This window comes from Rhamphochromis longiceps, linkage group LG7, assembly GCF_057381845.1.
Source record: "Rhamphochromis longiceps isolate RC_006_pf linkage group LG7, R_longiceps_female_GT1.1, whole genome shotgun sequence".
Taxonomy (NCBI): domain Eukaryota; kingdom Metazoa; phylum Chordata; class Actinopteri; order Cichliformes; family Cichlidae; genus Rhamphochromis; species Rhamphochromis longiceps.
Window position 1 is genome coordinate 71,150,363 of NC_140563.1, and position 10,000 is coordinate 71,160,362.

General features: G+C 48.6%; 1 protein-coding gene across 4 annotated transcripts in view; it reads left to right on the top strand.

Moving 5' to 3' along the window:
• The window catches only part of LOC146666974 (carbohydrate sulfotransferase 8-like), a 56,151-nt gene that overhangs the window by 30,899 nt on the left and 15,252 nt on the right, over positions 1-10,000 (top strand). For 2 of the 4 annotated variants that reach the window (XM_085415128.1, XM_085415129.1), the window contains exon 2: positions 1-663. This exon is cut by the window's left edge. The exons of the other annotated variants lie outside the window; for them this stretch is intronic. In XM_085415128.1, the coding sequence (XP_085271254.1) occupies positions 636-663 (28 nt within the window). In that variant the 5' untranslated portion in view covers positions 1-635. The remainder of the gene's footprint in view (positions 664-10,000) is intronic. 4 annotated transcript variants of the gene reach the window in all.

A 10,000-nucleotide genomic window follows, 5' to 3' on the forward strand; every position in this document is an offset into this window, starting at 1 on the left:
CAGGCTACGTCAGTAGCGGTTGGTCTTCAGGGTTTTTACTCCACGGCCGTATTTCATACGGGTCCACATTTCCAATGCAGGCTATTTTTCTGCAAGTACCGCTGCTTCGCCTCTGAATGAAATCGGTCTCTATACAGTTCATTCTCTTTTGAGCTGCTTTTAAGCATCTTTCTTGTAGTCGTCGTTCCAACACAGTGTGTTTGTTTTGATTCGTAGACCCCGAAAATGGCGCTGCGCTCCCATAATGCATTGCGGCGTGACGTCAACTCCAAAGCCCTATCAGCAGCTCGTCTTCCTGTAATGCAGCGGTTCCCAACCTTTTTTTGCTGGGCCCCCCTTGTTTTACAAGAAAAATGTTCACGCCCCCCCTTGCGCGCAGGCACGCACACGTCCTCCACCCACACACGCCCATATTTTGCTCCATTGCGGTTTATTTTACACCTCAAACATTTAGTAAACAGTTAAGCAAATACAAGTAAACTGCAGGTAGTAATAAATAAACCACTAACTCTTTTACGCTGCGTACACGGGTGATTTTGAACACGCAGCTGTTTCGTCCACGTAAACGGCGTTTCGAATCACCGAAAACTGAGACTTTTAAAACTCCTTTTTTTGCGTTTCCGTGTGGACGAGGAATGCAGAGTTGGTCACGCAGCGTCAAAGGTATGTGCCTTTTTCACGCCACGCTGTGGCCACGTTATTGTTTACAGGAGATGAATCGCAGAATGATAGAGACGAAATACTGTTAATCTGACTGTCTGCAGGTTTACACGCAGTTACTGTCCCTCCATTACAAAGGCAGAGGCTCACGGTGTGATTATTTTACATGTAGTTGTTTTTTCCTGTGTAATAATGTTCAACATTGCTGTCAATACATTTTTCAAAAATGCCTCTCTGTGGTTAAAAATATAAACAACTGTGGGATCCGTGATTTAAACAGCCCAGCGCTGCTCCCGACGCAGGGAAGACCTGCAGGGAGACCTGCCTCAGCACCTGTGCAGGTGAAGCCAAAGGGCAGATTTGCTTCACCATATTTTCTTTGGCTTAGAATGAAGTTGGTTTGGAAACATATTCAGCGATGCTTCATCTCCTGCTTTGCGTTTGTGTGGGCGCCGTGCTAGCAGTGTCCAAGCGGTTTGTTTTTTCCCCCCTTTTCATTCCGCGCCCCCCCTGCAATGGCTCTGCGCCCCCCACAGTTTGGGGAGGTCTGCTGTAATGGATCCTTTTGGTTATAGATGGCGCCGGTGTACGTGGCTGCTCGTCTGTCGCTGTTTGTTTTAATGTTAGTCCCGTCATGTGTCACTCAGGAAACCCGGTAAAGGCTAGGGCTGCCACGATTTGTCGACTAGTCACGATTACGTCGACTATCAAAATCGTCGACGACTGATTTAATAATCGACGCGTCGTTTGAAGCTTTGTAAGATCCCAAAAGACGCAGGAATAATAGCAGGATTTAAGAGTGTAATAACGGACTGAAACAGAAGATGGCAGCACTGCATGTACGAGGATGCCAGCTGCCGTTAAACCCCGAAGAAGAAGAAGAAGAAGAAGAAGCAGCTGTGTCCCAGAATTCATAGCGCGGCCCAGCTCAGTTTCCAACAATGGCGGCAGCTAGTTAGTTTTAATGTTACTCTTATTATTCTTTCTGGGTCACAAAATAAACGTTTAACATATTTTCAGGCGAGAATGTAGCTGTGTAAACCTCAAATATCGGCTCAGTTTATCAAGACACCGCATATTTTCAAAAGCGCTCCGACGTTTTCGGAGACGTCTGTTACCCACTAGCTCGATAGCTAGCCGGGGGCGAGGCTCACTAGCGCCGTGAGAACACCGGACTCCCCGCAAATCGTTTTCAAACCCACCGCCGTCTTTCGCTACTCAGGTTAAATATATATGAGTCACTTAGATAACTTAAAAATGTTATTGTTTGGCTTTTTTTTAGTATTTTATTTGTTCCTGAGTAAATCAGTTTGTCTGAGATTAAAGTTATAGTTTTTGCACAGCTGAATAAACGTCAAGCAGACAGCTGATTATCAGAAGTGTGAGATGCTGGAGAATATACTCCGGTGTCCTGTTATATTTTAGATAGCAAGGAGTTTATTAAACTTTACCGAAACAATCTGCAAATTTCATTAAAATTTAATAAACTATCATCTTGTCTTTATTTTTAGTTAGCACAGACCTTAAACACTTAAAGCTGTAAGCTAATGATAGTTATATAAGAGCAGATGCTGCTGGTGCAATAAGCTGTAGTTTTACGTCTAATGGATGATGATCTGATTAGTCGACTAATCGCAAAAATAATCGGTGACTAGTCGACTATCAAAATAATCGTTTGTGGCAGCCCTAGTAAAGGCGTGGAGGTAGCACGGAAGATCCCCGTTGTCGGCTTGGATGATGCTCCGCTCCTTCGTGACCCCGTCCTCCTCGGCTCCTTTTCTTTGTGGCGTGAACGCAAACCTGCCGTCAGTGACGGCTTATTTCATGCCTGGTGTGACAGAGGGAGGAGCAGGAAACCACAAAACACTTTAACCTCCTAGGACCTGCGTCTACATATGTGGACATTTTGGGTTATTTAGACCAAAATACTCAAATTTGCTCTACATGGGCCTGATGTCCACTTACGAGGACGTTATGCTGCTGCTGTTCTATCAACATTTTAAATGAATATCCTCACATCTGGATATTATTTTCATCAGAAACAAAAATCAGGTAAAAAACAATCTGGTAATTCTTTGTTTTCACATTGATCAGGTCCCAATCAGCCCAAATATCAGAGAGAAATTAAAAACGCTGCTGTGGAAGAGTTCAGGTCTCAGGAGGTTAAACATTTGTCATAAGAGCAGTCAATAAAACGATGTGTTCATTCTGAGCTTCATGAGCTAAACGTTTAACAGAGAAGCAGCGGCGAACGCGTCGTTCCCTCCTGGTTTGTTTCAGTCCCGCCTCCTTTCTGTCTGACGGCGGTCAGCACCTGTGTGACCTCCGCCCGTCCTCTGGCACCTCGTTGATAATCAGGAGGCAGCGTTTCATTTTATCCCTGCCAACATCTTAATCTGCATAAGGTCGCGTTGCCGGGCACGCGTCCCCCTGACTGTGAAATATTAATGAAGCGTTGGCGTGCAGCGCCTTGTGTGCTGATGTCGTGTTAATGAGATACGAGGAAGAAGGCTGAGCGGCCGCAGACGACCTCCATCATCTGATGGAGGATGCTGATGGTTAAAGCCTACAGACGCTGCAGGAAAGCAAGGAGACCCCGCCCACGCTGAGCACTCGTATCTGAGGACGTTGCCTGAGAGTCTCTGACCTGCACGGAGTCTGCTCGCATCACGGCGTCGGACGAACATCAGCCGTGAAACCGTCACTTACATCACAGCCCCTCCCCACCCTGAGGGTCACATCCAGCCTCAGCAGGTTGGCGTGATTAATTATTCAGTATACAACAAAAAGATACACCATCAAAATGAAAAACAGTAAAAAACTCGACTGAACCAGCTTAAAAATCAGAAACAAGAAAAAAGTCCAAACTGTGGTTTGCACGCGTCCAAATACGATGGAAAGTCTCTGAAGCAGTGAAACAGTGACAGTGATGGAAACGGACAAATAAAGTGGGCCGTAAGGAGCCGGCTTGCTATTCTTTATTCAGAGCTTCCTCCTCATGGATACACGTCAATAAAAAATGCATTAGCTTTATTGCAGAGCAGGAAGCATCTGCTGCAGGCTGAAGAAGAGCGGGCACTATCGTGATGGAGGAGGCAGAGCAGCTCTCTGAAGATCGGCGTTCATCTCCTGCTTTCTGACATCGTCTCACAGCCACAGACCCACTGGAGCAGCTTTTTCCCCACTCTTATTATTCTTTGTCTCCTTCATGTTTGAGGCACAGGTTTGGAACCACAGTTCCCATGATGCTTTGTCATAAATAAGCAGGAAGTACGTTCTAAGAGTCCTGAATGGAAATCAAAACTCTGGCCCTCAGACGGCTCTCGGTGAGTCAGTCGTAGTAAAGATGGAGGTCAGCGTGCTTCTTTTCTCTGAGATTACTGCTGTCTGCTCCACGCTGTTGTGGGAGGAGCCAGAGGCAACAATGACGCATTTACAGCGTCCAAAGGAAGATGTTAGCAGAGAACAAGTGAGATAGGCAGGGAGAATAAGAAAGACAGGAGTACTGGGAGGCTGCAGTGTTGGTCGCAGTGACCATTACGTTTACAGTTCAGTTTGATGTGTATGGCTCCAAATCAAAACAACAATAAGTGAATTCTAAAAATAGACATCAAAGTGAAAGTAATGATGTTCTGACGTGAAGCTTCGTCTGGAAGCAGGATTAACTCTGCTCGACTCGGATCTCATCTTGTCCACGTCCCGCTAACAGAAAAGTTGTCTTCGCAGACAAATACAAACATATTTATAGAATAAGCTTCATTAAACTTTAAGATTCATTTAACATTATTTCAACCCTCTAATAACGATCAGTGTGGGAAACATTTTCTTCAGAATTGCAGTTTTATGTGAGGTTAAGGTTTCACTAAAGGAATCATTGTAAAAGATTCAACGGTCAGCTAAAAATATTTAGATGATAACAACAGAAGTGAAGGAAGGAGAAAGGTGAAGACATCAGACTGACAGAGCCGTCTCACTGATGCGTCACACTCCCACGCCCGGAGGATTTCTATCCAGCAGCTTTGACAGACGGGAGTCTTTTAATGTGGCGGGGAGAGAAAACAGGCTGGAGCATCCTCTCAGATACGGCACCTACGTCACCTTCATCATCCCAGCACTGCTTCCGTTTCCATTTCAGAGACTTATTTTTTCACACTGGTCATATTTCATGGCTGTGGTGTAAACACGAACGTCTCCGAGTATGAAAGGTTCACTCAGAGTTCAGCAGGTGGGAGGAAGCACCGTCCTCCTCGTCTTCAGTCTGGAGCTCCTCCCAGTAAACCTGCAGACAGATGCTAACCCGATGCTAACAGCATCGGGTTAGCATCGGCACAGTTCGGCACAGACGTGCTCAGACGTCATGATGAATGAGGCGGGTGCTGTGATGGATGCTGTGATGGAGGAGCAGCGATGGTGCATCATCGGCTTCGTCACCTGTGTGATGCATCGCCGCTCACGGACAGTGGGACACAGAGCGTGTCAGCTGTTCTGTGCAAACAGCCAGACCTCCACCCGTGTCCCCTTTGCGCCACCATCCAGTAGTTTAGTACAGTTTGTTTCATTTTCACCAAAAAAATCTGTTTTTCTGTGAACTGACAGCGCGAGGGCTTCGCTTCAGATTTGTGGGGTCAGAGGTGAGGTCACTTCCTCCCACAGGTGAAGTGTGAGGAGGTTAAAACTGTTTCTGGCCTTCATGAAACACAACAGAGACCACGTCACCATAGACGGCATCTCTTTGAAAGGTTCGATGGCCTTCAGTCCAAACCGGTGGCGCGTGGCGTTTGTTGCAGTGCAACAACAGGTGTGCCTCCGTTTGCCTTTCAGGGTTAACGTGAACCACGTGAGCGCTGCAGGTCTGAGCTGATCGCCTTCTCGAGGCCAGGTAAGCAGCCTGTAGGACCCTGTTACATACAGGTGTGGATGTGACAGGTAGGACTGAACCATCGTTCGTGGTCTGGAGCTTCCTCTGTGAGACCAAACCGAGTCGAGGATCAGGCTTACCCTCCACAGAAGCTCCACGTCAGTGTGGGTGCAGCGTCTTCCTGTACCGGCATCAGCGTCGGGGAAACCGACAGACCCGCACCCTCAACCCAGCTGCGGTGACAGGAAAATGAGGACTACAGCAGGGCAAGTATAACGGCGCCGTTAGGAGGAGCACGGTTTCTCGGGTCGTTCTAAAGATGCTTCTTCATCACTATCAGCTCTTTAACCTCGCTTAGAGCAGGTGGGTCCACAGCATCTGTTACCATGGCGACGTGTCCCTCCTTATAAACGCTGAGAGCAGAGTGAAACCACAGACTCTGCTTCAGTGATGATGTCATCAGTGCAGACAGAGAGGTTTGGTTCTGATTGGTGTGTTTGGGGTGGGCGGTACCTCGCTGCTGCTCACCTGTAGGCCTGAAGCTTCTCGTCGCCCCGCCTCCACGCAGCTTTGAGATGAGCTCATCGGCTTATTTCTCCTCGTGTGATCCGACGCAGCACTTTATCTCCTGCTGCTCGCCCACCGCACTAAAAACTTTCCCACTGCTTTAATGTGTCTTTCTCAACTCTGAGACGCCGAGGCCGCCGCCCAATTTATCACCTGTCAGGAGGCAAAGACGCGATCTGAGAGGCGTGTTTCAGTGAGCGTGACCTCGTGTTTTAACCAGCTGTTTGTTCCCCTCCATCGCCCCTGCAGGTGTGTACCCATCCCTGCAGTATAAGAGTGCACAGGCTCAGGATGATAACACAGCAGTGACGCCGATCGATCGCTCTGTTGTTTTTAAACAGTAACAATCATAAATACAACATAACATAAAATTCTGAGCGTTTCATCAGCGTCTAAAGAAGCTGAGGCTGTTTTCCTTCGTGCTCTGACGCTGAATTTTCAATTCTAATTGTCTTTTTAATGTTTCGCTCAGCAGGGACTTATTACCAACCAGGCAGCAGCACTTTGACTCCTCTTAGTTCACAGATTTGTAGATTAGAGGTGAAGAACTCAGAGGTGCAGCCGACCCGCTGTGACCGCTTCACACGTTCAAGTTTTCATTCTTTGCTGTGACTGAGGGGGAATTTTTAACGTGATGGTCCAGTTTATTTTTGTTTATTTTCATTCTGCAGAAACAGGAGCAGATTACGGGAACATCAAACCCGGAGAACAAACTGACTCTGCTGCAGCCTTTGCTCATGTTCATATCTCAGGGACTAACCGTGCTCTTATACTGAAGGCAGTTTCACTGCCCCGCCCACTTCACATCACTATGGGCTGCCTGCCATGGTTAATGAAGTACGTTGGCCCTGAGAGGCCAAACGGACTGCAACTTGCAAAGAAAACACCACTAATAAGAAAAACGCTGCAAAAGCACACAAAAAGACAATGGAAATAGGAAAAACAGATTTCCAAAACACAAGGTGTCTGGGGAGACAATAACCCGACGGACCAGTTGCAGGAACCAAAACATGCTAAGAATTGTGCTGGGAGACACTTAAAAGAAGTGGAGGATCTATCGGTTTTGTGAGGAAAGAAAAGATGAGAGGTAAGCGTGTTAGCCTGACTATTAGCCTACAGTTCCGTCTTGAGTATGATATCGATCATGATAAAACACGACTACCATGTTTTGGGTTCCTGCAACTGGTCCGTCAGGTCATTGTCTCCCCAGAAACACTTGTGTTTTTTCCTATTTCTGTTGTCGTTTTTCTTATTTCCGTTGTGTTTTGTGTTCTTTTGCACCATTTTTCTTATTGCTGGTGTTTTCTTAAGTTGCAGTCCGTTTGGCCTCTCAGGGCCACCGTAGGGAAGTCACTGCTTCACTGGTAGCAGCTTATTAACACAAGCAATCAGAACTAAACCTGTTAATCCGGTACAAAGACGACGTGTTGGGAACGTTTCTGTGACCCGGGGACGGACGGACGCGCTGCAACGTTACAGCAGTTCATTCACTCGTGGTGTTGGCAGTGGGCGGAGGTGGTGATAGAGCGAGGAATCTGAAGCTATCCTCATTCCTGTCGGGCTTGCACTGAAGGAAGCGCTCCGCTGGCGACATGCTGGGTTTTGGGTTGGCGGCGGAAACCCTCCCAGATAATCTCAGAGGCGGCTCAGTGACAGCAGGGTTCTCCTCGCCGTGCTGTCCGTCTTTTATTGATGAGCAGGAAATGAATATTTGAAGGCAGAGCCTCGGTATGAGCGTGACTCTGGGGTAACTGAACTCCTCACGCTCAATTATTCAGGAGCTCACAGCGACACCGAGCGCGGCGCCAAGAACAGACGACACTGGCTCAGCTACGCCTTCCAGAGAGCAGCAGAGTCCAGTACTAAGGCTTTACTGGAAACCAGTGAGTGCAGGCAACAGCTCACGTCATCTCAGTTTGAGTTTTGGCGCTCCTCGCTGCAGGAATCGTGTCACAGCGAGGAGGCTGGGCAGTGTTCAATGATTAGCGTGACTACGTTGCGTTACCGCCACAAGCAGGAGGAGGAGCCTCTCACCAGCTTCCACTAAACATCAGGAAGATCGCGTTAACCACGAGATGCTGTACCGATGACATCATCGGTCACACATGCTGTTTGACAGCCGGACACAAACCAGACCGCACCGAGCTCAGGGGTGTTCTCGTCATTTTTTACTGCTTTTACACAAGAAGTGAAGACGGAGGCGTCTTTGTTGACCCCGCCTTCAAACATCGCGGCATTCCTCAGTGGATCAGAACAAACCTAAACCTCACGCTCGCCCGACGTTGCTCTGGAGGGAGGAACTGAGCGATGCTGACGTGCTCGTTGCAGCGATGCTGACGTGCTCGCCGCAGCGATGCTGACGTGCTCGCCGCAGCGATGCTGCTGCTTTGCTCAGTGAGGCTGACTCGTCAGCTGTGACGACCTTTACTGTGTTTTATTTTCTGAGGAATAAAAGTATGAATGTAATTGGTGAGATGCAATGATGTCATCGTGCAGTGCTTCTATTGAGATCTCTGATGAGGAGCGAGGAGGTCAGCTTGGCAGTCTTCTATCTCGCCTCAGAGGCCCCACCCACACGGGACCTCCGCCTGAGCTCAGAACACTTCTCCATGCTGTGATCTCAGTCAGGCGGCTTCTGTGTGAGCACCTCTTTCACGGAAGTGCTCGTTGGCGAGATAGTGTAGCTCGGTGTGGCGTAGGACGCGGATCTTAACGAGCTCTGGCAGGCGTCCTCAGGATTAATGTTCAGGAGAAGGATTAAGGCTATAAAGATGGGCGGGCTTTGCCAGGTGATGATGGTAAGCCCCTCAGTGGCGCCGTGCTCTCTACGTTGAGCTTGCAGAGGTTTGAAGGCTGAGCGTGGATGATGAGACACCGTGCAGCAGAGTCACATGATGCCATCAAATCTGCTGCTGAGTCTCAGTCACCTTCAGGGAGCGTTTGGAGGCGGGGTTTCAGAGAAATAGAGCTTGTCACTTGTTAATGTTTGCCTGACAGCTAACACACGCTTCATGTTCCTGCACCATGTACGTGTCCAGAGTCCCGCCTCCTTTATTTATCGAAGTAAACATAAACGCAGATCCAGATTTCTTTGGCGTGAGCTCCGCCTCAGCAGCACTCTACCGATTGTAAGTGTCTTCCTGACGGATGCCATCATCAGAACAGGCAGGTGTGCTCTGTTAGCTGTGGCTAACCAGGTGTGATGGGGTTATGGCGTTATGTCCATCATCGTGATGACAGTATCACTGAACGTGGGCGGGGCTTAAGAGAACACCGGGATGTGTCTCAGAGGAGCAGCCCGTACCTGCACGGCTGGGACAGGTAACACGCAGGCATGCTCAGTGCGCCACCCTGCAGCTGAACTGTGCAGAGCTTCACTTTTCCTGATTATTGATCAGCACCTGCTGGAGGACTAACATGTGACCTGCCCGCCTCCCAGGGCTCTCACACTGAGGTTTACAGGGACGCCGGCAGGCAGAGTGGGCGGCGGCCAAAATACCTGAAACGCCCAGCTTTGCTCTAAATCGGAGATGGTGGTTTCGGTTTGATCGCCATCTGTGGTCAGTGTGGACGATCAGGCTGCACACCTAGACTTGTAGTCAAGACCTGAGATCTGAGACAGCGAGACCAAGACCACGTAAAAGTGGTCTTGAGACATCGTACTCTAGCGTCACTGTCCCAACAGTCTGTGGCTCAGGACGAACAGCTTCTAATCAAGTCCTGGCTCCTCCCACCTGCTCATCAAGCTGTGTGTGTGATTGGGTGAAGGCCTAGAGTACAAAGTACTTCAAGTCCTCGCAGTAGAAACATGACCGCCACATCATTCTGACAGGTCTGATTAGCTGGAGGCGGAGCAAATCTGCAAACCAGGCTCCTCACCTGTTTGGTGAGGCTCCTGTCAGATGTGTCAGCAGT